This window comes from Palaemon carinicauda, chromosome 14 (genome assembly GCF_036898095.1).
Source record: "Palaemon carinicauda isolate YSFRI2023 chromosome 14, ASM3689809v2, whole genome shotgun sequence".
Classification (NCBI taxonomy): Eukaryota; Metazoa; Arthropoda; class Malacostraca; order Decapoda; family Palaemonidae; genus Palaemon; species Palaemon carinicauda.
In genome coordinates, this window is record NC_090738.1 from 14,134,760 (window position 1) to 14,160,873 (window position 26,114).

At 39.2% G+C, this 26,114-nt stretch overlaps 1 protein-coding gene across 7 annotated transcripts in view; it reads left to right on the top strand.

Annotated features, from left to right (window-relative positions):
• The window catches only part of Gmd (GDP-mannose 4,6 dehydratase), a 177,098-nt gene that overhangs the window by 97,910 nt on the left and 53,074 nt on the right, over positions 1 to 26,114 (top strand). For 2 of the 7 annotated variants that reach the window (XM_068386820.1, XM_068386821.1), the window contains exons 2-5: positions 17,084 to 17,214; positions 17,517 to 17,633; positions 19,028 to 19,153; positions 22,926 to 23,118. In XM_068386820.1, the coding sequence (XP_068242921.1) occupies positions 17,179 to 17,214; positions 17,517 to 17,633; positions 19,028 to 19,153; positions 22,926 to 23,118 (472 nt within the window). In that variant the 5' untranslated portion in view covers positions 17,084 to 17,178. Of the gene's footprint in view, positions 1 to 8,245; positions 8,622 to 17,083; positions 17,215 to 17,516; positions 17,634 to 19,027; positions 19,154 to 22,925; positions 23,119 to 26,114 lie in introns of those variants that run through there. The other 5 variants (XM_068386823.1, XM_068386822.1, XM_068386824.1 and 2 more) reach the window with 3 other exon arrangements.

The window sequence follows — 26,114 nt, forward strand, 5'->3', positions numbered from 1 at the left end:
ATTAGATGGCGAAATAAGGTGAAGGATGATATGGAGAAAAGAGGTTTGGTGGAAGAAGAGGCCTTTGCTAGAGGGCATTGGGGAGGGCGCATCAGGCAACCGACCCCTTAATGTAGTGATAACGGTGGGGAAGAATTTCATTGCTTCTCTGAGAGTTTATTCATTTATTTTTTTTTAAGATATTTCCCAGTTGGAGCCCTTGAGCTTATTATAATGATTATGTATGAAATAAAATACTGATTTCATAGAGAGAGAGAGAGAGAGAGAGAGAGAGAGAGAGAGAGAGAGAGAGAGAGAGAGAGAGAGAGAGAGAGAGAGAGAGAGAGAGAGCATAATGTTAGTTCAAGTAGACGTGCTGATTTAAGAAATTTTGAGCTTAGCCATATCAGAACCATAACATATTCTCATCAGCCGTAAAAAATCGAGACATACCGGAAAGTCACGTCGGGTTTCTTGATATAAAAAAGGTAAACTATGCAGTATTGCATCCGTAACCGTTCGCTAAGAAAGGAAATGCATACCTCACATATCTAGACGGCCCAACTAAATTATGCAAACAAGCTTTTACAACTAGGGTGCAGACTAGTATTATATATATATATATATATATATATATATATATATATATATATATATATATATATATATATATATATATATATATATATTTATATATATACAGTACAGTATATATATATACATATACAGTATATGTGTGTATGTGTGTGTCTATGTGAGTGTGTTTTACTAATGGGGTAGCTCCAAATAAAAGGAAACATGACGATCACTGCCACATTTATACTGTAATTGAAGAACTGCAGCTGAACTGCATGTAAAGAAAAACTTCCAATACATTTTCGCCCCATTTATCCAAACACCTTTAGGCCTCGCTCTTCAATACCACCTTTTGATTGACATATTATCCCTCGATGGAGGGTAGTGCCATCAGTACACCTCACGATTTGTACGGTAAGCATGACTAAATGATCTTCCTAGCTCCAACCACTTTGTAGCCTTCTACTTATCCCCTTAATTCTCTTACTATCATTTATTCTTACAATTTATTTCACATCTCTCATTCCCTCAAGTATCCACAATTTACTTCCACAAAGGAAATTAATCTTAATAACCCCGCATTACATTCCCATCTTAGCTTCAGATAGCAGTTCTAGTCGCTTCTATATCTTCTGCACACACCTTGCTACCTTTTATGCTTTTATTTAAATATATACACGAAAATATAAGAGCCTAATCCTTTTGAAGATATGGTAGAAAACCGGAAGGCTGGACCATTATTACGGCGGGACTCCCTCCAAATGGGGAATGGGTGTTTATTAAATTTGAGGATAAAAATCACTTCATCTATTTACTTGTCTATCTGTAGGTAAAAGAACATCTATTTATCTATCAACTTAGATATAGAAATAGCTGATATATATATATATATATATATATATATATATATATATATATATATATATATATATGTGTGTGTGTGTGTGTGTGTGTGTGTGTGTGTGTGTGTGTGTGTGTATACACGCCTTCTCTTTCTTTTTATATATATATATATATATATATATATATATATATATATATATATATATATATATATATATATTTATATTACACAATTACAATGAAAGATAAATAGTTTAGCTTATAAAGAGGTCTTAAACCTTGTATACGATGAAAGACAGTGTTACATATTTTTTACATCTAAATATCACCAGGACAAGGACGGCCATTAGCAATAAAACATGAAATTAAAAATAAAATATTCTATTCTAGAAGTTTCAATCCAGTTGTGCCCAGATTGCGGAATGATCTTCGTAATCAGACAGTTGAATCGATGGAACCTCAAAAGTTTAGATTTGCAGCTAATGTTTTTATGTTGAACAAGCTGACATAAGTCTCTGTTTATAGTTTACATGTGAAAGATCTATTTTAATGTTGTTAATATTCTCAAGATATTAATATTAGCTGGCAAAATAAGGTGAAGGATGATATGGAGAGAAGTTTAGTGTAAGAGGATGCCTTTGATCGAACTTACTGAACGACGGTGCCAGAGATTAATATCTAGATCAGGAATAAGAAATTTAATAGGCCACAAGATTTTGTCCAACAAATTAAGGAGAAATTCAGAAGCTTCAGACCAGACAGAAGAACATTACTCTATTAGTTTATCACAGGTCTCCGAAGATGCATTTCAACATCCTCAGCTATTCTCATTGGGGCATTTTACTATATAAAACTATTTCCTTAAGATCTTTAATATCTAAACTCGACCTTTAGATGAAAGTATGGTCCCTAATCCTCTTGTAAATAAAAATGATGAGCATCGTAACAAGAGCTTTTATATTTTTCATAAGAATATGCTTTCCACCACACCTGTCTTTATTATTATTATTATTATTATTATTATTATTATTATTATTATTATTATTATTATTATTATTATTATTATCATTATTATTATTATTATTATTATTTTCTTTCTTTGTTGTGTGAATCATAGTCTCCAGAGACTGTTTATTTATAATTTGGAATTCCGGTTTGTATCCATCTTCCTTTGCAATGTATCACTGAACTCGATATGCAGTATGTGCCGTTTCCAGTAACTCTACATCGGCTCCTATTTTTCAAGATTCTTTTCCAATTATTTAGGTAAGGTAACGGTCCCGAGGATTCTTATGATTATTGGCACTACTTATACTTCTACATGCCATAGCATTCTCAATTCGGCCCATAAGTCTTGGCATTTTTCTATTTTCTCCCACCCATTATCTTCCACTCATAATGGATACTTTCTTCTTTGTCTTGTCGATGAGAGTGACGTCTGGTTCATAGCAAAGGTTAAGGAAAGGTTAAGGAAAAATGGTAGGTGGAGTTGAGACTTGGGTTTTTATAACGTTGGTGGTCAGCCATGCCGCATTCTTTCCAATACACCTGTCAGAAAAGCCTACACTGCATACAAATGTAGCTGTGTTGGGCTGATATTCTGAGGGTGGGCTGCCATCGCTAAGGCATACGCCCTATCAGCAACGTTCTCCAGCTCCTCTCCTTTCTGTTTAATGCAGGCCAATTCAGGCCGCATTGCGGCTTTGGTGGTGGTGTCGTCCCGAATCTCTCTTTCAGGGTATTTATCAATGCCGTGTAGTTCAAAATGGTGGGTACTGGTAAGTTCCGATGAACCATTAGGATGGGTTCAGTAAGTACATTTGTTAACATGAATAACCTGAGATGTTCCAGTAACACGTGGTGGCAGTTAGCTGAAACTTGTAGAGCCAATTTTCCCACTCGCCGACGCGACCATTGAATTTGCCAACCAGTTTTACATGACGGGTAGCAGGGATGTCTAGGCAATGCCACCCAAGATTACCAGGCCATCTGTCCACTGTTTCCTGTCAAGTCCATAGGTCATGTTATGGTAATTCTGGATATCCTCGATCTTTTCTATGACATTCACTCAGTCTCCTCGGAGGGGTTGTTGAAACCCTTGGTTGCTGAGTTGGGTGCCCCTTGGTCTGACAGCTTTCGGGATTGTTTGGGTATCCTTGGGCCTCACAACCTCAGGTACGGGATTGACCACACTGTTCCCCTTGCAACTTATCCCTTCCTTTTTTTTTTTTTTTACTCACCAACTAGTCTCGTTCTTGGTTTGTGATGTAGGCTGCGTGTCCCAGAGGGGTTTCAGACCCTTTGGGCCCTTCATTGTTGGCTTTGTAATGCATATGTAATACTCTCTCTCTCTCTCTCTCTCTCTCTCTCTCTCTCTCTCTCTCTCTCTCTCTCTCTCTCTCTCTCTCTCTCTCTAGTAATAGAAGAATCTGTTTAAGCTTGCCATTGCATATTTCATATTGTTAAAGTTTTTATATTGTTATCCTCAACTGTTTGTATATAAGCTTGTTATGTTGTTTCAAATAAACTAGTCATATCTTTCTGTTAAGACCCTTATCAGTCTGCAACATCTTCAATGACATCACTCCTACCCCTTCATGGTGGAGGCTCCCCTTGCCTGGCATTTTGGACGTCTACCAGGGATGATGTCCGTATTTCCATCCTGATCGGGCCCATCTTGGTAAGTTGTCGCAGAATAGCCTCCATCGATTCCATACGGTAGGACTGTGCTCTGACCTGCTCATCTGTTTTGCGCATGAAGTTGTGCATCAGGTCCGGTAGCTCATGGAAGGTCTCACTTCTTCCAAGGAACTCAGATTCAGGCCTGTCCTCCCTGGGCACTCCACTCATTGGGAATAAAGCGTCATACAACTCTTTGATTTCCTAAGTCCAGATGCCCAGCTCGGGTGGCTTGCGAAACTGCTCCACAGTCAGTTGGGGTGCATTCTTTAAAAGCTCTGCCAAGCTGGTGATGGACTTATGCATTTTCAAGTAGTCCAGTAGTCTATCTGCAAATAATGCGCCAACACCTGATATACCCATTAGGTCAGCCTCAGTAGCTCGATCCAGCTACAACCTTAAGGTATAACTGAATATGGACTAATAGGTGTGTAATTATTGTGTTACATCTTAAATTGAGGGACATTTTCCCAATACCAGTAAGCATGCAGTAATAGTTATATGGCTTTGTGGTGACTGCACATTAGGCTACTGTATATATCTTTTAAACTATGACTTATTTTACATATGTTTATGGCAATATAGTTCGTAGCCAATACTTGATACGTATCGACAATAATCCATATGGCCGTTTGCTGACAGCAACCCGCCAAAATGCCTAGATGGCATTTAAATCAATAGGGCATCACTTACACAGCATTGGAATCGACTACGCAGGATTATATCCCACTTCTGACACCATTTGCAGAAGCTAACTTGCCTGTATAGGAACTCCCTTCCCCAAAATATTAGTGACACATCTTTCCAGTTGGGTTCCCGCTTGTAGTCTGATTCCTACCGCTCACAGGCACTGACTTGACTTCCATTTTCTGCCACTCTAACAAAACTTTGTGCCTTACAGGACCTACAAGATTCGTTTGTTTTATACATTCTTAGGTATTTAAGAGTATCACACAGTGTATTCTGCGTTAATTGTCAAATCCGCATTATCGAAGCACTTAGAAAACAAGAGTTTTCAACTTTTTAGAGGCCCTAATATCTTAAGTCCTTCGGATGTCTATGTTAGCTTATTATAAATCTTGAAGCTGCATATCTGAAAACTCTAAAACCCACACTATAAATGCATCTTGCCTTCAATAGCTTGAAACTCTCTATAACTATTCCCATGTTGACACACTTTGTTGGTACACGATGTGCACTATTCTCTTTTGTTATATTGGACGTCTGGTTCTCATAATTTGATGAGTCATAGTACATATCTTAAAGTCTATTATAGATTTAATACGCACCCAGGCCATTTTAATTCAAGTAGTATAGGGGTAATACTTTCTAGGGGTGGGACACCTTTTATCAATCTTGCTCTCTATTTAAATTTTGTAATTTCTTTAGTTGCACTTTAGGTAGATTGTAATAGTCATAATAGTCAATCCAGGCAAATAGTCAATCCTTGTAATAGCAGTTAATCACAAGGTTCTTTACAAAAAAAATGATCCAGATACTTGTTTTCAAAATCAATGTTTTACTGTAGGTCACGAACTGTACTAGATATCGGAATCAGGTTATAATTAGTATATATGCAGATTCCATCCAAATTTCTCAAGTTGCTTTTCTTCCCTACAATCATAAATTCAGCTTTATTTCCAGTTATCTTTAGTTGTTTAATTTTCATCCATTCCATAACACTAGTAAGAATGTAGTTTAAATATACAGAGGTATCATCAATATCATTTATAGCGAAGTAAAATTGTGTAGTCCTGTCACCTGTAAATATAGCTTGAACTCCACTTCTTGTCTCCATAAGTCTGTTAGTAGGCCTGTAGTATAGATAAAATATGAGTGGGTCTAGTACACTTTCCTGAAGGACCCCTCTGCTTAATTCGTACACAATAGTTTCTATCAACCAAATAATCTTTTAGATACTCAAAAACTCCATCTTTAATACCAATGTACGGTAAATAATTTAGAAGCAGTTCGTACAAAGCTGTATCGAAAGCAGCACTAAGATCGAATAAAATCAAGATACCACATTGTCGTCACCTACCATTTCCAGGTAGCAGCAGTAGGGGACTCAGCAGTATGAAGCTTCATCTGTGGTGGAAATGTGGGAGGTTGGGCTGTGGCACCCTAGCAGTACCAGCTGAACTCGGCTGAGTCCCTGGTTAGGCTGGAGGAACGTAGAGAGTAGAGGTCCCCCCCTTTTTTTTTTTGTTTCTTGTTGTTGTCGGCTACCCCCCAAAATTGGGGGAAGTGCCTTTGGTATATGTAGGCCTATGTATGTATGTACCATTTCCAGCAGAGTATATAGTTGTCTCCGTAAAATATAATCTTCTGTAATCTAACCTACTTTGTCATACCTCGATTCTTCTTAAATAACTAAATATAGTTGTTCGATAATTGCATATTTTAGTACTTTTGATATGAAGGATAGATTCGAAGTAGGTCTGTATAAACTTTAGTCCTGATAGTCAAAAGTACTGTTCAGAACTGGTGTAACTACTTTCATTATTCAAGCAATTTCTGTTCCAACATATTCATCATTGTCATCTCCATTTTTTTTTCTTTCTCCCTCTCTTTTTGTTTACTGGTATGTATGTTATCATCATTGTTAAGCGTTAAGTCTTTTGTGATTTTGTTACCCAGACCTTAGAACTCTGTGGTCAACCTGCTAATTGATGTTTATAATATATCACTGATGCTATTGCATATCTCATCTTTTTTTCTTTTTTTTACCGATGTCAAAAGTGTAAGATCACTGTACCCTTATTGTAACTGTATATGGCTTTTGCTGAAATAAAGATTATTATTATTATTATTATTATTATTATTATTATTATTATTATTATTATTATTATTATTATAGTCAATTTCTCATATTTAGGAAGCCTACACTCATCAATACAAGTACTTAGTGTCCTTTGAAATTTGTTAGCAAGACTAAAAAAAATCTAATCCAATTACTTCGGATATTGGCATCAGATTGATCGCAATTTTTTTGCATTCCAAATAATCCTGATGACTTCATCCTATTGTATTATTAATTCTCTTTAATGTTATTTGTGTGTGTTACAGCACCAACCTGATATGAATTGCCCGAAAATATCCAATTGTATTTTCTATTTTGATTTCAAATTATTCTAAAAATGTATTAGCCATTTATTTTGGTGTGTATACTCAACCCCTTGCCATTTTCATTTACATATCCTATCACACCATTTAAGAGACTTACATAACTTATTCATGTCTGTTTCTGCTTCCTGAATTTTTCTTATAATATTCAGTATACAGTACTGCTAATAAACCGTTAAATTACAATCGTGATATGCGTAAGCAACCCACTTGATTGATTAGATAAGAAGGACATCATAACGTGCCATTGTCTAATTAGTACATAAAACCGAGGAGATGTGGGAAGTTGTGACCAAAGACAGTAACTTTGTCTATAGACGCGTACGGACCGTCTTTAATACTCCCTACAGGTAGTAGGTTGGCCAAGGCATCAGCTACCCGTTGAGATACTACCGCTAGAGAGTTATTGAATCCTTTGACTGGCCAGACGGTACTACATTGGATCCATCTCTCTGGTTACGGCTCATTTTCCCTTTGCCTATACATACACCGAATAGCCTGGCCTATTTTTCCCGGTTCTCCTCTGTCCTCGTAAACCTGATAAAACTGAGATTACCAAACAAATCTTCTTCGCTCAAGGGATTAATTATAAAGCACTTTAATAATTCCTCTTGGTAAGGGTAGGGAGACTCTTCAGCTATGGAAAGCAGCTTTTCTAAGAGAAGGACACTCCAAAAGAAAACCAATGTTCTCTAGTTTTGGACAGTACCAAATGTGGTCTTCCGTTGTCTTGGGGTATTTCTCTTCCTCTTGTTTAAGTTTTCATCGTTTATATAATATGATAGATCTATTTTAATGCTGTCACAGTTCATTAAATATTTTATTCAAATTTTTCATTACTTCTCTTATAGCTTATTTATTTCCTTGTTTCCTTTCCTCGCTGGGCTATTTATCCATGTTGGAGCCCTTGGGCTTATAGCATCTTTATTTTCCAACTTGGGTTGTAGCTTGGCCACTACTACTACTACTACTACTACTACTACTACTACTACTACTACTAACATAATTGCTCCCTGAATCTACCAGAATGAACAGGATGTAAACAAACATCTGTGATCCGACACGTCGACCAACAGTTGTCGAAAGTTTTTAAATATGATAAATTCTACACCGTAAATTGCGATTATAGCAGAATATTGTACGTTATTTTATTGCGGATGCTTTGAAGGTTTCTTTAGAATATCACTTAAGTTCGAAGTTGCTTTACTGTAATAAGTTAATGCAATTACAAACAAAACTGCGGCACCTCAATCAGCGTCAGCTGTTTAGAGCATTTGCTGACTACGTCCGGTCCTTCGAATCTTCTTGGGAATTCATGACAGATTAGCTTTTGCAGTACACAGTTTACTTACTTACGGTACATCATGGCTGAAACCAAACCTGTGAAAAAAGCTTTGTTAACTGGAATTACCGGACAGGTCAGTATTTTCGACGTTTTCCCAGTAGGGTAGGATCATACGTTGCCATTGCATTAGGCTATATAGAGTTGCTGTAGTAACCCTCAGAATTATGATAAAGTTTACCTAAATGAGCAGTTTAGGCTTTCAAAGATCATGCGAGTCCTTTACTCTTTGCATTTAGTTTATCTCAAGTTTTAGTAATATTTACTGCAAGGCCATGACTAATTTCTTTGTGCAAAGGACCCATTTTGATGTTTCCAGGACTATGACCACTGTCAGAAACCAGTGTTTTGCTGTGGAAATGGCCACGAATACGGGTACTTGTGTAGATCGTTAGGTCACCGTCCCTGCTGCTCGCATTGAAGACAAAATTCATTCCTATCCGTATCTGTCGTCACCCACGCTAACAATGCATATATGAGTATGTCGGTCAATGAACTAATCACACCCTGTAATACAATACAAATTTACCCAAATTATTCACTGACAGGTCTTTTTTTCTCAGGTGTGGCTCGTTTCGCCTGAAGTTAAACATTATTTTATTTCACCTCTGTTTTGGCAAGAAGTACTGTACATATTGTGCTCTGCTTGTTAGCTGAGTGGGCGAGTATTTTGGGGGAACAAAAATTGGTAAAATTATAGGATGGTGTTATAAACGGTTTGTTTTGAATGATTTTGATAATGATCCCTGGTGGAAACCATAGTTATTGAGTGATGGTGGGTTGATTACCATAACTGAAAGCTATGGCTTTGGGCTATATATAATCATCAGTTAGATTCAAAACACCTTAAGATATAGTATACTAGTCTAATTGTGTTGATATTTGAATGAACTTTTTAAAACTTTGTTTCCATCTGTCATTTTCATACAAAAATAGTCATCATAATAAAGAAATAGTTACCGTAATGAAAACCAAGTAAAAGTAAAGAAACGGTGTCATAATATGAGCTTTTGTTTGCCAGAGGTTTTTGATGCATAGAAAACATGATTTTCCATCCCATTTTCTATTGTGTCCTTCGATCAGCGTTCATCGTATTATAAATACTTTCTTGCTTAATTGAGCTAATAATTTATTGGTTTTTGCTCTGCCGTATACTCGCTTCGCTCACGATTAAATATTATGTAACTGCTATTTTCTGGCAAGCGGACTATGTTTCGCCACGCTCGTTAACTCCGTAGGCTAATATTTTGTCGTCAATTATCAATTATACAAACTTGAATGGTTGAATACATACTTAACGAAGGGGTGATTTGTAGCTTCACGCTCCAGCATCTGTTCGAAGATGGACTAAACTTCCATTACCAATGATCAAACACACGTTACTACCCTAACCTTTTATTATTAACATGATCAATAAAATAAGAGCTATAATTATATTGCATATTCCAATATTAAAAGTAAATAACAAAGAGGTTTGAAATATAAAACGTTGGGCCCTTTATTCTGTTTAAACAAATAAACTTATGGTAGAAGCACTACCTATCTGTCTGGAAGGAGGAGGCTTCTATGATTGACAAAATTAGCAAAACTGGTATTTATTATTAAAATCGGTAACTTCATTAATAGAGGTTTCTGTTAGTAGTATATGATATTTAAAATACAGTAGTGTATTTGCAAAGATCTATTCGATTGTGAGTTTCAATGTCCTAACTTATATTGCACCATTCTATAATTGGACCCAAAAATTTGGTGACCTAACCACCAACACACTACCCTGAATACGAATGTGTGTATCCGTAATCTTGGCGTAATGCCGTAAAATAATATGGGTAAATACTACCTGGACACCGTCACTAGTAAACATTAAATTCCTGCATTGCCTCCTAACCTAATCTAGGATTAATTGTCTTTCATTGCTAGGGCCAGGGGGTTTCACCTCCCAAACCTCATTACTTACCTACACTGACAAAGGATGTTTTATTCATACTTATTGTACAATGAAGTATCTGTCTCCTAATTATATACCCAGATTAGTGACTTCTCCCAAGAAGGAATTAAGGACCTTTTGTGTCAGGATACGCTCTGTATTTTCTATTACTTGTAATAGTGTTTTAGGCAAGGTTATGTATCGTCTATGTCAAGCATTGATGTGGCTTATTTGGCTAATTTATGCTGGATAAGTTAGCCATAGAAACCAATGAAAGTTAAAAAATAAAATATACTGTACTGTTGACCATATGAATAACATCTGATTGGGCACTGGTTCATTTGGGCAGCAGAATTGTGAAGAATACAATTTTTGGATTGTATATCTAGAAGTTTTTCTAGGTGCACAAGTATGTGTTGCCACAGCTTTGTTAGATGGGTGGTAATAGCAAAAATTAGTTAATAGACTAGTAGGAATAGTCACAATATGCATTTTTGAGATATGTAATAAGTTACAATTACCAATGAAAGCCAGTATTAGATGTCACATTGATGCTTAAAATAATATATCCTATCCTAACCTAACGTAAACTTGAGTGCCACACGCTGTGCGTTATCTCAATTACTGAAAACCTAACCTCCCCAAACCTTTTACGTTTGCTTCTCATTACAAATAAAATACAGTACTTGTAGAATGCTAACTTTCTTTGGACTTGTTTTCTCTAAGGAAATTTGAGGCCCAAGTGAATAATAAGATAATTGAGTTGGTCATTTTGGGATATTGGCAATTGGCTACTAAGGTTTCTTGATATTTTCAAAACAGATTATTTAAAAGCCTCTCTGTAATTTACTGTTACATGACTAATGTGTAGTGTTAGCATTTAGTATCATAATCAATTTTCTCTCTCATGTAGCAGTAGAAGGTTGGTTTGTAGGAAGGGAGAAATGACCAAGCTGCTCTATAAACTAACATAATCCCTCAAAATAAAAAAAATACAGTAAGCCATAAAACTCAATATAATTCTCAGAATTTAGTTAAAGGGGTAAATTTGGAAATATAAATGGCTGATCCTGATGGTACATCTGGATTTTCTTATATTGATCAAGTTAATGGGCTTATCCAGAGTTTATAGTTGGTTGATGCAAGTTTTTTAAGTGGTTCGCTGTCTTAGGTTAAACTGGGGGTCTTCAGGGGTCAAGTTGGGATGTAGCCTTTTAAGGTATGCTAGGCTAATGATAGGTAGGTTAAGTTGCATCCTTGTATTAATGCAATATTAGTGTATACAGTATCGTATATTTGATCTCCAACCATAACAACCAGTCAAGATGAAGGAATACTGGTTTGGATATAAACAGGTTAATTTTAAAGAAAATCATTTCCAGAATTTCGTGACTCAATACGTATACAGTACAGTATAGTGTATGCTCGTTGTATGTCTTGAGTTATATTTAACATAGGTGTAGAGAATCATTTGTTTATTAATACATTTTTTTTTGTGGTGTTGGCAAGAAAATATAAATCTTTACCATGGGGTGACTTTTGTACTTTTTCATTTTAATAGCCCCGATTGTTAAATATTTCAGTGCAATATATTTGTTTACCTTAATGAAGCTATGTTTATTCCTGCACAAGTACTGTACAAACCTTCCAATATATTGGGTATATTGTTTTCGGCGAAGCTGAACTAGCCACGATAATTTTTAGTGAGAGATAACTACTGCACCCACTAGTTAGCGGTTGGGGGTGGGGGTAGCTGGCTACCCTACTCACTCACACACCTGGGTTGAGTAACCATTTGGCTTTCTTGGCTCGGTAGTGATGGACATACTGCCCACCCTCTCCCGATTTTACTTGCTTTGATAATTTGCTTTTACTTTTTCTTTCCAGATTGTGTGTGCGTGTGACTGACTTTGTTCCATGCGTACTTGTACAGGTTCCGAAGGCCTTCATGTCCAGCATTGAGACGTACCCCCACCGGCTGTGTTTGACCTGTCGGAGCCGGCGGTGTTTGAGGAAAAACACCTGTATAGAGTGTATGGAATGGTCTGCATCCCAATGGGAGAGGTTCGGGCGATGGAAGAATAAGTCGTCCAAGTGTGATTCTTCGCCTTCAGGGTCTTCCTCAAAGTCAAAGAAACACCGGTCTTCTACTTCTAAACCCCCCCCCCCCACCCATCTCTTCCCGAAGATGCTCCTTTCCCTGTTCTTTTTGAAGAACCGCCGAGTAGCAGCGCAGCCCTGATTACTCCAGGTCAACATTGCGGTGTAGGGGACGGTATTGACTTCCCTAGTGAGTCGGCTACGCTCCTTCCTGCAGGGGGCGCCTGTGCTATATCTGAGTTGCTTTATTTTTTGGCCATCATTGGGCATTGGTGGCCTCCCCTCGAAGGAGGTTCTCTTTTACCTACTTCAGTGGGGTGCGGAGAGTAGACCTTCGTCGTCTTCCTCCGCGGAGGTTCCTCCTCTTTCTGTGAGCGCAGGTGCTGCAGCCTGTCAGTCAGACTTTTGGTCTCCTGTGACTGACTCTGAGGGTATTGCTGATCCACCAGGGCCAGTGGCAGCTCATTCTTCCAATGTTTTCCCTGTGGGGGAACAGATCTATCGTTCGCGAGAGAGAGCCGCCAAAGGGCAAGGGCGGCTCAGAGAGACTCATGCTTCTCCTCCAAGGTCCAAACAGTCCACAAGGAAGTCTATGGAGACATTCCTATTATCTGGCACTCGGGCCATCGAGTTCCTGTCTCATCAGCTGGTGAACCTTTGGGTCAACATCATCTTGAGGAGACGGGAGGCTGTGATAAGAAAGTTCCATAGACAACTCCTTCAGGCCAAGGTAGCAATTCAGAGGACGTCGAGTGGGTGACTTAGAAGTGGAGAAAGTCCAATGAGAACACTCATATTCACAAGGCCTTGATTTCAAGACTCACGCTCCTCAGCCACAAAGAAATGTAGCTCCTAGACTGCTGACGAAAAAGGCTAGAGACCCCAAACAGCAGGGTCACAAGATGTCTAATAAGGTCTTTCGAGGAAGAAAGTCATTCCGGGGAGACAGCGGCAAGAGGGGGTCTGGCCGAGGCCAACCCCGCTAGGACGGGCAGCCCTCCCATAAGTCCACCTGTGGGGGAAGGCCTGAGCAGCTGATGGCAGCGGTGGCTTCACCACGGGGCCGAACCCTGGACGGTCGAAATGATCTGTTTGGGGTATCATGTCCTGTTCACGCTTTCTCTCCGTCCATTGATTCGAGTGCTTCTATTATCAGACTCTATGCGAAGGGATCCGGAAAGGAGTCAGCCCTTCGGTATGAAGTCCAGACCATGTTGGAGAAGGGTGCTTTCCAAGAGGTCTGTGACGGGTCTCCAGGCTTTTACAGTCAACTCTTTCTTGTAGAAAAGGCATTTGGAGGCTGGACACCAATCATCAATCTCTCTCCCCTGAATAAGTTTGTTCAGCAAACTCCGTTCAGGATGGAGACTCCCGTCACGGTCAGACTCGCTATCAGACTGATAGACTTTATGCGCACTCTGAATCTGAAGGACGCATACTTCCAGATCCCAATCCATCCGTCTTCCATGAAGTATCTTAAGATTCTCCCAGACCAAAAATTATACCAATTCAAGGTACTGTGTTTTGGTCTTTCCGTAGCACCTCAGGCTTTCACGAGAGCGTTTGCCCTTGTGTCAGCATGGGCTCACAGATTCAGCATCCGTCGCCTAAGATATCTGGACGACTGACTGATTCTGGCAGACTCGAAGGCGGCTCTTGTCTGTCATCGAGTTGAACTTCTAAGATCTGAGGATCATGGTAAACCTTGAGAAGTCTCATCTGATTTCCTCTCTAAAACTGGTACAGTATACCTAGGCATGCTATTGGACACCGTAAGGCACAAAGCATATCCATCAGACTAAAGGATTCGGAGGCTGGGGAAAGTAGCACGCCCCTTCCTCAGGTGGGAAGAGCTCCCAGTGCAGAGCTGGGTGTGCCTGCTCAGTCACCTCTCTTCTTTGGTACGTTTAGTTCCCAACAGCCGCCTCAGGATGAGATCTCTCCAGTTTCGACTGAAATCCCAATGGAATCTGACCACCGATTCCAGGGAACGGAAGGACCTCAGATGGTGGCTGACAGACCTAAATCTCTGCAAAGGGGTCTTCTTCCGCCTGTGGTGTTGATGAGTGACAACACCACAGTAGTTGCTTACCTAAACAAGCAAGGTGGTACCTTTTTGCAGCCTCTGTGCCATCTAGCAGTAGCCATATTCAGATGGGCGGAAGGCAACAAGGCTTCCTTTCATCTAGCTTCATTTCCGGGCAAGCAGAATGTGCTAGGGGACAGTCTGAGCAGAGCCACTTGGATAGTGGGCTCCTAGTGGTCTCTGAATCATCTAGTAGCCAACAAAGTCCTGACTTTGTGGGGTTCCCAACTGTACAACTGTTCACAGATGCATTCCAACATCGTTTCCCTCATTTTGTCTGATGAAAAAGTTCTCATCTAAGTATGAGTAAGTAAGAACTTACTACTGTAATGATGCTTTTAGGTCTGCTGTGGCATCATGCAGAATGGTTTCTGAACCTTCTGCAACTTCTATGTAGACCCCGAGGGAACTCCCTCCACGACCCGATCTCCTCAAACAACCATACGCCAACATCTACCACAGAGCTGTAGCTTTGCTTCGGCTTCATGCTTGGATATTGTCCAGTACCTCTTCTCAGAGAGACTTTTCACATTTTGTTGCAAAAAGAATGGCTGGGCACCTTAGACGGTCAACAGCTTCAGTCTACCAGGCTAAGTGGTTAGTGTTTTGTGGTTGGTGTCATGGAAGGGGTATCTCTCCCCTCGATCCCACTGTTCCAACCATAGCAGAGTTCCTTGTATACCTTTGGGAAGGAATGCTTCTCTCAGTTTTGACAGTCTGAGTCTTGCCTTTAAACTTAAAGGAGTAGATATTTTCTCCTCATACGGAGTTATGAGATTACTTGTCCCCAGTCGGAACTTAGACCTCTTCCTTGGAACATGGTTTGGATCCTTCAGTTCCTTAAGGGTCCACCTTACAAGCCATTGCACCTGGAAACTGATTGTCACCTCATGTGGAAGACGGTGTTCCTACTTGCTTTGGCTTTGGCCAAAAGAGTTAGTGAGCTCCACGGTCTATCTTCTAACATCTTCCACTCAAGGATTTGGGGAGAAGTAATTCTCAGCTACTTCCCTGAGTTCATTGCTAAGACTCAAAATCCGGGTGTGCTGGACTCTGGGTTTGGTCCATTCAGGATAGAGAGTCTTCGTTCTGCAACCGAATATCTAGCTGTTACCTTTAGAGAACGGCAGCAGCGCGCCCCCATGTACAAGCACTGTTTCTCAGCACAGGGAAGGTCAAGAGGAGGGTCACAAGGAATTCCATTTTCTCCTAGATACGGAAGACGATTGAGTTCACCCACAATCCAGACCCTCCTATTTCCAAATGACCCAGAGCTCATGATGTCAGGACCATTGCAACGTCCCTGGCTTTTAAAAAGAACTGCATAGTGGTGCAGGTACAGCAAGCGGGCGTGTGGAAACGCCAAACAATGCTCACCGCCCACTACCTGCAAGACGTAACCCACAGGAACCTGGACACGTTCTCCATTAGGTCTGTGGTGGCTGCACAATAAAGTGGTCTGAACACCTTAAGCTCTTTGCTGGACAAGTACCAGAGGGTTGAGGGCTGAGGTTACCCAGGTTAGTCTGGGGTGAATGAGTAGAATGAATGACTGGCTCCATCTTCCTTTCACCTTCTCTCCCCCCCCCCCCCCTTGGGAAAACAGCACCATTGTCCCTCAGCTCAAGCTGACCTCATCTTTCTGCAAGTAAGACTCATTTTCACTTGTGTATTCTAAATATAGGAATAGTACTTTATTCTGTCCCCAATACCTCTTTGAGGGAGGGTATTGGGTAAAGTCTAATGAATCTGAGGTGTGTATTTGAGTTCCTACGTCAAAGACCAGCCTCGTTGCCAGTTTCACAAACACACACAGTTCTGCAGGCCGCTAGTAGGGCATAGCACAAGAATTTAGCGAGGGTAGGGTTCCTACTACTTTGGGCTTACCGAAGTAGAGAGAACCCCAGGTCAAAATACCAAAGCCAGTTGGTCAAGGATTTCCTCCCTCCTAAGAGTGAGTCTATCCAATATAAATAGTGGAAGGTTTGTATTTGTGCAGGAACAAATGACTAATTTGTAATAATTTGCATTTTTCCTAACATACAAACATTCCACTGTTTTTACTCATTGCTCCCCCCACCCTACCCTGCAAGAAGTCCTGCCAGTAAGCAAAGTGGTTACTCAACCCAGGTGTGTCAATGAGCAGGCTAACCCCCCCACCCCCACTCCCCCGGCTAGCTAGGGGGTGCGGTAGTTATCCCTCACTAAAAATTATCAGGGCTAGTTCAGCTTCGCCAAAAACAATATACTCAATATAAATACAGTGGAATGTTTGTATGCTAGGAAAAATACAAATTATTACAAATTTGTCTTATTTATGTTATTACTGTAGTTTCTATTTGTGAATACGTATCAATTTGATATACTGTAAACTGTATTTATGTGTTATGTGGTTTCTAACTTTACATTTCATTTTTGTGATTTGAAGTACTTGATCTTTATCTAAAAGGTTTGTTATTCCAATAACTGGATTGAAACAAAGGTCAAACAGCTCTGCACTGTGTTCATTTAACCAAGATAATGAAAGTTGCAATTATTACTGGTGTGACAGGTCAGGTAGGTAAAAGTACAATATTAATTTGTTTATCACATTACATTAAAGTCTTGTTTTTCATTAGGGAACAAAAAAAGTTAGCCCAACTCAAAGTATTAATAATTAATTGTGAAAAATATTCACAGATATTCCTAAAGATTTTATGCTTCTCATTCTCTTTGAAAATACAAATTTATTTATGTAGTACATGGTGAATGAATTCTGATTTGGAAATGAAATGACATTTTCTTTATCAAGATTTTTATATTAATTTGAAAACTTCATTGGTTACTGAAGTTCTTGTATTTCTCTCTTTTTTACTTAGGATGGGTCATACCTTGCAGAATTACTCCTAAGCAAAGGTTATCAGGTGCATGGAATTATAAGGAGATCGTCTTCTTTCAATACTGGTAGGATTCGTCATCTTTATGAAGATTCAAAGGTGAGAATGGTTTTACTTTGTAAGATTGTCTTTTCTTAAATATTGTGTCTTTTATTATGATGTCTATCGTCCAATCTGATCGTCTTTCTTAAATATTGTGTCGTTTATTATGATGTCTATCATGTTTTATTTTTATTGTCTTTTTTTTTCATGCCTTTATTTTATGATATTTATGTTATCCCTCACATAGCGTATGTTAACGGTAAATTAAAGAGTACTGTGTACATACAATAGTGTGTAATAGTTTACAATATACAGTACCGGGTCAAATGTCTTTTAGTTCTAAAATGCCTTTAAAATGATCCAAGTGTTGTATGACTGCACTATCGTGCAACTCAGACTTGCTTATTAGACAGATTGCCAATCTCTTCCTTTCTTAAATATTGTGTCATTTATTATGATGTCTATCATGCTTTATTTTTATTGTCTTTTTTTCATGGCTTTATTTTATGATATTTACGTTATCCCTCACATAGCCTATGTTAACAGTAAATTAAAGAGTACTGTGTACGTACAATAGTGTGTAATAGTTTACAATATACAGTAACGGGTAAAATTGCTTTAGGTTCTAAAATGCCTTCAAAATTATCCAAGTGTTGTATAACTGCACTATTGTGCAACTCAGACTTGCTTAACAGACAGATTGCCAATCTCTTCCTTTCTAGATACTTGTTTAATTAATTGTAACTTGCTCCAGGCCTGTCACCCACCAGTTCAAATGTGAATGGGTACTAGTATCTTCTTGGGTAAAAAAAAAATGGTGTGAAGCTAGAAACCAAATCTCTAAGGGTACTAGTATCATCTTGGGTCAAGAAAAAGTCTGTGAGGCTAGCAACCAAATCCCTAAGGTTACTAGTATCTTCTTGGGTCAAGAAAAAGGGTGTGAGGCTAGCAATGAAATCCCTATGGGTACTAGTATCTTGTCGGGTCAAGAGTAAGAGTGTGAGACCAGAAACCAAATCCCTGAGGGTACTAATGTCTTCTTGGGTCAAGAAAAAGGTGCAAGGCTAGCAACAAAATCCCTAAAGACTTGAGTATAGTAAATTTCTTTTAGCGATGCAGATTTGCACCGACTCGCGGCGGTGCCCTTTTAGCTCGGAAAAGTTTCCTGATCGCTGATTGGTTGGACGAGATAATTCTAACCAATCAGCGATCAGGAGACTTTTCTGAGCTAGAAGGGCACTGCTGTGAGTCGGTGCAAATCTGCCTCGATAAAAGAAATGGACTATAGAACCCGGAATGATTTATATATCAAATTGGGTAAAGGCATATAGTCAAAAATTGGATTTAGCTGAGAACTTTTTAGGTGTGGAATATTCCTTTTGACTACTTTTTAAATACTGTACTTGATACATGTATTCCCTTTTTTTCTGAATGCAAGTTTTTATTCATAGATTCACAGTTGTGGCCGCATGCAGTTACACTATGGTGACTTGACAGACTCTACTTGCCTGGTGAAGATAATTTCCCAGGTACAGCCTGATGAAATTTACAATTTGGGAGCACAAAGTCATGTTAAGGTTTGTAGAATATGTTTTGTACAGTATTAAAAGAAAGTTTGTGGGACTGAAAACTATAATCATTTATGTAACTTTATGGTCTTCATGCATTTACGTCTATAAGACACCAATAGCTATAAACCCACAAAGAAATTATAGTTTTCAGCTAATGTTGATTAAGTGCTGCGGTTCAAAGTAATACTTATATTTTTAAGACTGCAGGTGTTAAATCTAGATCATGCTTTATTGCCATTCAATATAAATGGTAGATTTTGCAAACTATTAAAACAAAAGTAGGGTTATGACAGTCATGAGTGTACAGTAGGGTCCCGAATTATGCGAGAATTTGGTCGATTAATGACCTCGTGTAAATGGAAAATCGCGAATTTCGAAACACACAACTAACAGAAATAATTCCATTGTGGCCATGGCAACCAGCAATTTGCCTATTCAAATGTGTTTACTACCCATTTCCAATACTTTCTTTGTACTATACTGTATTTCTTTATAATATCAAATTGTTTTTGTAAATAAATAAAACATTTAATATACTTTAAAGTTCTAATAACTTGAAAAATGGTTAAAATTATAACCAGGATAGGTGTAAACACCATATATTTCCCGTTACAACACAACCCAAAATACAGACAAATTTTAATGTTTGTCATATCTATTGTATAATACAACTGGTGAATAGCAAAACCATCACTCTATAGACTAGCTTGTTGTATGATTGAAAATCCAGAATTATCAAAATAAAGGCGATTTTATATCATGCGTATCCTAAACACGCTAAAAAGCAGAATAGAAAACGACAACCAATGTTTTGTTTACGTTTAACTCTGATCACAACGAAGAAACAGACGCATTTATACATCTGTGTTTTTGAATTGACAGCAATTTTACCAAGTATAGATTATATGTTGAATTTGTTATTACCAATGTTCTAATTATTTTTTATTAGAACTTTCAAATAAATGAAATGAATGCCATTTATGAAATGTTTTTCTTTATGATGCCGCCTGAAACGGAAACCTTCCATTTGTTTACGCTCCATCTTCGATCATAATAAACAAACGAATGCATTAAACACACATGATCTAAGTCATAACTAATGATATTACAAACATTTAGTAAACATTATGTTATTACAAATATTTTACTTACCGTATCCATATAAATTCCTAAATTCGTAGCAAAGCTGGAAATTTTTTTTTCCTTATGCGTTTAATCCACAATAGCAAACTGCCGCTAATGACAGAGTGATAACTTACGATAATTCTAAACTGTTACGAAAGATAATTGTCCTTTCCATATCCAAAATACTTTTCCTAACTTCAGTTATAAGTCAACTTGTACCCACCTCAATTATGGATCCATATGCAAAAAAGGTAAAGAAGAAAGTACTAGGCCTATTTTTAAAGTCACCGAACAATTAGGTTACCGCTATAACGTTCGATGAGAGAGAGAGAGAGAGAGAGAGAGAGAGAGAGAGAGAGAGAGAGGGATGGTTTTAAAGTACTAAACAATAAATATGATAGGTTATAACACATTGGTGTTTATGTAATATTAACTGTATAGATGGTTTGAATAAGTTAAGAAATGGTGTAAACAATTCTTTGTTATTGTATTCGCGCGGAAGCTAGACATCAGCTGATGTGATCACAGCCAAAAGTAAAACAAAAATAAGTTAGCAATACTCGATTTTTAAAACACACCCGAAATTTTACAACATAAGTACATGTTTTATTATAGCGCAATTGACATTTAAAGAGTAAAAATTTTCTGGAATAGAATGGTGTTTCCTAAAAAATAGTGGTTTGCAGACGAAATCGGTTACTGTATTTTAAGCTATGATTGAAATGGATGTATACACGGTATAATTTTTTCGTTTTGTAATTAATTGACACTTCAAGAAAACCGATTTTGGTTTCTTCATCTATTTGTAAGTATTGTATAACGAGAGAGAGAGAGAGAGAGAGAGAGAGAGAGAGAGAGAGAGAGAGAGAGAGAGAGAGAGAGAGAGAGAGAGAGAGAGAGAGATATTATGACGCAGAAGGTTACAGACCTAGAACAGGGGAGGATGAAGGGGGGGGGGGAGTGATGAGATAGGCTGGGTGGACTCGCAGGGGAGACGGTAGGAGACGGGGGAAGGGGGGATTTGGTTGCCAGTGGCTAAAAATAGATTCTGAAAGACGGTAAAGGGAAAAACGAATCCCATCGAATAAACAGAATAAGGAAAGGGAATAAGATCCAGAGGAATAATAGATATAATGGAATGAAAATGACTAGATGGTGTTAGTTGTGATAAGAATAATTTAGATATTTGAAATAAGAGTGTCTGAGGAGGTATAGAAGGAATTCGTGATAAATATAGAGGAATATCAAAGGATACAGTTAGTTTGCATTAAAGGGTTTGTTATCGTTTATCGGCAGTGAATAGCCTAAACTTCGGTAACGAGTCGTCAATATTTTGTCATATTTTAAACAGTATACATTTGATTTGCAAACATTGGTTTTGTAGAGTAGACGGTAAAATAAAATCTAGAGAGAGAGAGAGAGAGAGAGAGAGATTTCTGCCATCAAATCTCTCTCTCTCTCTCTCTCTAGATTTTATTTTACCGTCTACTCTACAAAACCAATGTTTGCAAATCAAATGTATAGCCTACTGTTTAAAATATGACAAAATATTGACGACTCGTTACCGAAGTTTAGGCTATTCACTGCCGATAAACGAACCCAGTCTACTCGTGAAAACCTTGAACGCCCAGAGGGAAAAATAAGGCTTTTAAATATACTGTACTAAACAAAAATAATGCTTTAATATACCATCATTAACACTACCATTACAATTATCGTAAGGTTAGAGAAAGATAAAGATTGCCGAGAACGTAACCACATTTCTGTTTACATTTTGTCAGCTGGACTCGCACAGTTAACAGTTGATTTCATTGTTGATGTGGAATTTTATCCTTAAATATGCTATTCATTATGAAATTATGTTAATGAAATGTAATGTTAATATTGTTTTGTAACATTTATTATAAATCACCGTATTTAGGGCTACCAATATACTTAAAAAGACTATAGATTTGATACATTTTGTAGTGCTTGACTCGCGAACTTTGAACAGCCTCGTGGATACAGAAAATTTATTTTTGAAAAATAGCGATCGTGGAAAAGGGGAATCGTGTAATTCGAACACGCTTAATTCGGGACCCTACTGTATTATGAAGTCGTGATGCCATCTGAGAATTGGACTAATGTTTAACTTAGTTATTTAATAGCCACCTCTTATTAGCCAATTCCCTGTCGTTAATAGTACTGTACACCTTAATGTATTTTAGTCAGTCTTCTTCTATTAGCGTGCTTTTTTCCCATTCTTATGGGGTAACGTGGTTGCCTTCTTTTGAAGGACTTTGCTTTGCTTCAGTGTAAGAGACAGAATGTACAGTAGTTCATTTTATGTTTTTAGGTAGAAACCCTATACCCTAGCCATCTATGAATGAAGAATTTGAATTTGTGCCCTTGTCAAACTAACTCATGATGAGAATTACCCATGTTTGTGTATATGTTTTTAGATAATCTGAAATAATTCCAGTTTAGAAACATAGCTTGACAAACTGGCATGTAGACTTAATTTATAAAAGGGTAGTATATTTTTCCACTGCCTTATCTTTTTCAATTTAAACTAATTCTTCCCAAGGCCATTCTTAAATCTCATAGTGTACCCCTAAGGCTTTGTTCTAAAAACAAATGGATAGATGCATTACTAAGAAATTCACTATTTCAGGTTTCATTTGACTTGGCTGAATACACTGGCAATGTGGATGCTATGGGTACCCTTCGTCTCTTGGATGCTATTAGAACATGTGGATTAGACAAGAAAGTCAAGTTCTATCAGGCATCCACTTCAGAGCTCTATGGAAAAGTACAGGAAATTCCTCAAAAGGAAACTACTCCTTTTTATCCTAGATCTCCATATGGTAAGAGATCTTTAGCTTCTTCATTTCAATGTAATAATATTTTTGGTACAGTATAAAACAATAGTTTTAAACATATAACTTACCCGGTAGTTATGTATATAGCTTACGTCCCTGATGTCACGGCAGAAATGTCAAAACTCGAGCCAATCGCCGATTGGATAGCCAGGTGTACCACCTGCGTGCCCTCCAGTGAGGTACCTGGAACCATTCCATGATTCCTCAGATCTTCCCTGCTGACGCTAGCGGCAACATCATTGGATATTCTCCTTGCTATTTACCTGATTTATTGCAGGTTACTTTGGTGATGTACAATAATTTGGTTTTGACTCTCGCTTGTTTGGATTTTCTTTTGGATATTCTTGAATTACTGTACTTTTGGATTTTGATATTTTGACCCTTGCTTGTTGATCTCTTATAAATATTCAAAATGCCCCCCCCCCCCCCCCCCTGTAACTTTTAGAATGTGTGTGAGTGGGTGTAAGACCTAGTTGGCTAAGGCCTCCATTGATCCCCATTCGCTCAGCGTTAAATGCAGAGGTAAAGTATGTGAGTTTGGTGATCGTTGTGATGAATGCATTCTTTTATCTGAGAGGGAGTGGCTAGAGTTTGACCGCTATACTCGTAAACTAGAAAGAGATAGGTTGAGACGAAGTTCTTCTCATTCTTCCAGAGACTTTTCCTCTTCCCGTGTCACCGAACCTAATCCTTCCCCTGTAGTGGTAGTTTCTGATCCTACTACTGTTGCTGCTAATGAGGCTACACTAAAGGATATGATGGTGGCTATTCAAGCTCTGGGCGCGAAGGTTGAATCGCTCGCTGCGGACAGAAGGCAATCAATATCCGATGTGAAGCAGTTAAAATGTGACAGTGCCAGAAGTGCAATAAATTTATTTAGTGCAGTGGAGGGTGCGCCTGCTCAGGCCTGTTGTTCTCCTTGTCTTAGACCTCTTCCAAGCTCCCCAACCCCTGGGAGAAGGAATGTCGAACGATGAAAGGAAATGAGAGGCTTTCGCTCCCGAGCAGACGTCCCCTCGAGCGTACCTGTTGATGTTTCACAGGACGTTCGCCCTCATCATAGGAAAGATGAGATTAAGGTGGTTTCATCATCCTCGGATGACGCAGTACCTAAAAGAGGCTGGCGTCAAGCTTCCAGACCCCTTAAGAGGAAATTGGATAAAGTCAACCAGCGTCCTACCATGACACCGCAAGCTCCTGGTTGTAGCCATTGGAGCAGTCCAGAGCGTTTTCCTTCATCCGAAGAGAGCTCGCCTGCCAAACGTCTTGCAAGGACATCGGATTCTGTCAAGAATCGTCCAGTTGCTGGTCAGTTGTCTGAACCGGGCATGACCTCGGTTCATGCTCCTCCTCCGCCGTCAGACTGGTTATCGCCCTCTGGACGCTCTGAGTGTTCTTTGAGCGGCGTGAAGAGCGAACTTGTGATAGACGTGACGTCCCCCTGTATCACAACGAGTTGACCCGAATTTGGATATGCTACAAGAGATGCAACAGAGACTCTCTTCGTTCATGCAAAGCTACCAATCTACAGACAATAAAAGAGTAGCATGCCTGGATCCTGAACATCAGGAAGCTTCCCTTCTGGACGCCAAGCGGCGTAAGGCTGTTAGTCGAGAGGTTCTTGATGACGAACGTCTTTACGTCTCCCCCGTTAAATGTCGTGAAGCTGTTCCTTATAAGGAAAGTGGACATAATCTTGACCCCGAACGTCAGGCAACCAAACGTGACGGCAGGCGTCAAGCAGCCAGACGTGACAGTGAGCGTCAAGCGACTAGACGTGACGTCGAGCGGCCAACAGAGCGAGGCATCGAGCGTCCTTCTAAACATGACGTTGAACGTCCTACATGACGTTGAACGTCCTACAGGACATGTTCTCGAATGTCCAGCAAAACGTGACGTTGAGTGTCTAGCTAGACGTGACGTCGAGCGTCCTACAGAGCGAGGTATCGAGCGTCCTACTAAGTGTGGCGTTGAACATCCTACAGGACGTGATCTCGAGCGTCCAGCAAAACGTGACGTCGAGTGTCCAGCTAGACGTGACGTCGAGCAGCAAGCAGCCAGACAGGACGTCGAGCGTCAAGCGGTATGCGGCGTCGAACGTCAATCAGGACGTGACGTTGAGCGTTATGCAGAACGCGACACCGAGCGTCGAACATATTTACGTGATGCCGGAAGTCAAGAAGGGAGACATGACTTTGAGGATGAGAGCCTCGGACTTTGTGATGACACTAGTCAAATCAGAAGTCGAGATCAAGAATACTTTAGTTCCGATCGCTTTGATCGCGAGCGTTTCACCGAGCGTCAAGCGTTAGATCAACAAGGCGACAGACATGATGATCTGGGGTTTCTTGACGCCAGAAGTTAGGTCCTTAATGAAATGTATCCTGATAAGCACAACGTCGTTACTCCCGTTGGGGCTTTGTCAGTGGAAAATGTCGACGATCACCTTTCCTCTGTTGAATTGTTTGAGAAGTTATCAGAAGGAGAAGATTCTAAGTCGTTTCGTCCTTCAGTGGATCTTGAGAAACTCGTGAAAGTTTTTAACGATGAGTTTCCAGATTCTTTGGTGCCCGTTGCTCCACGTTCACCACCCTCAGAATTCATGCTTGGGAAGGCGTCAAAGATGTCTCTTTTTACCAAAATGGTTCTGTCACGGTCATCAAAAAGACCTCTAAGGATGATGGGAAACTGGATGGAGACCAAAAAGGACCAAGGAAAGGCAGCCTTCGCGTTTCCTCCGACTAGACTGGCATCTAAATCTAGTATCTGGTACGAGCCGGGGGCTTGGGAGTTCCTGCCTCTGCTCAGGGAGATTTCTCAAATCTAGTAGACGCTCCCTGTCGGTCGGCCATGAGGAAGACCGATTGGACTTTGGGAGCCTTGGGCAAGAAGGTTTCTGCCCTTAAAGAGAATGACACTACTAGTCTAATCCACATCATGTCCTGTATAGATAAGGCATTACGAGACGGATCTAATGAGTT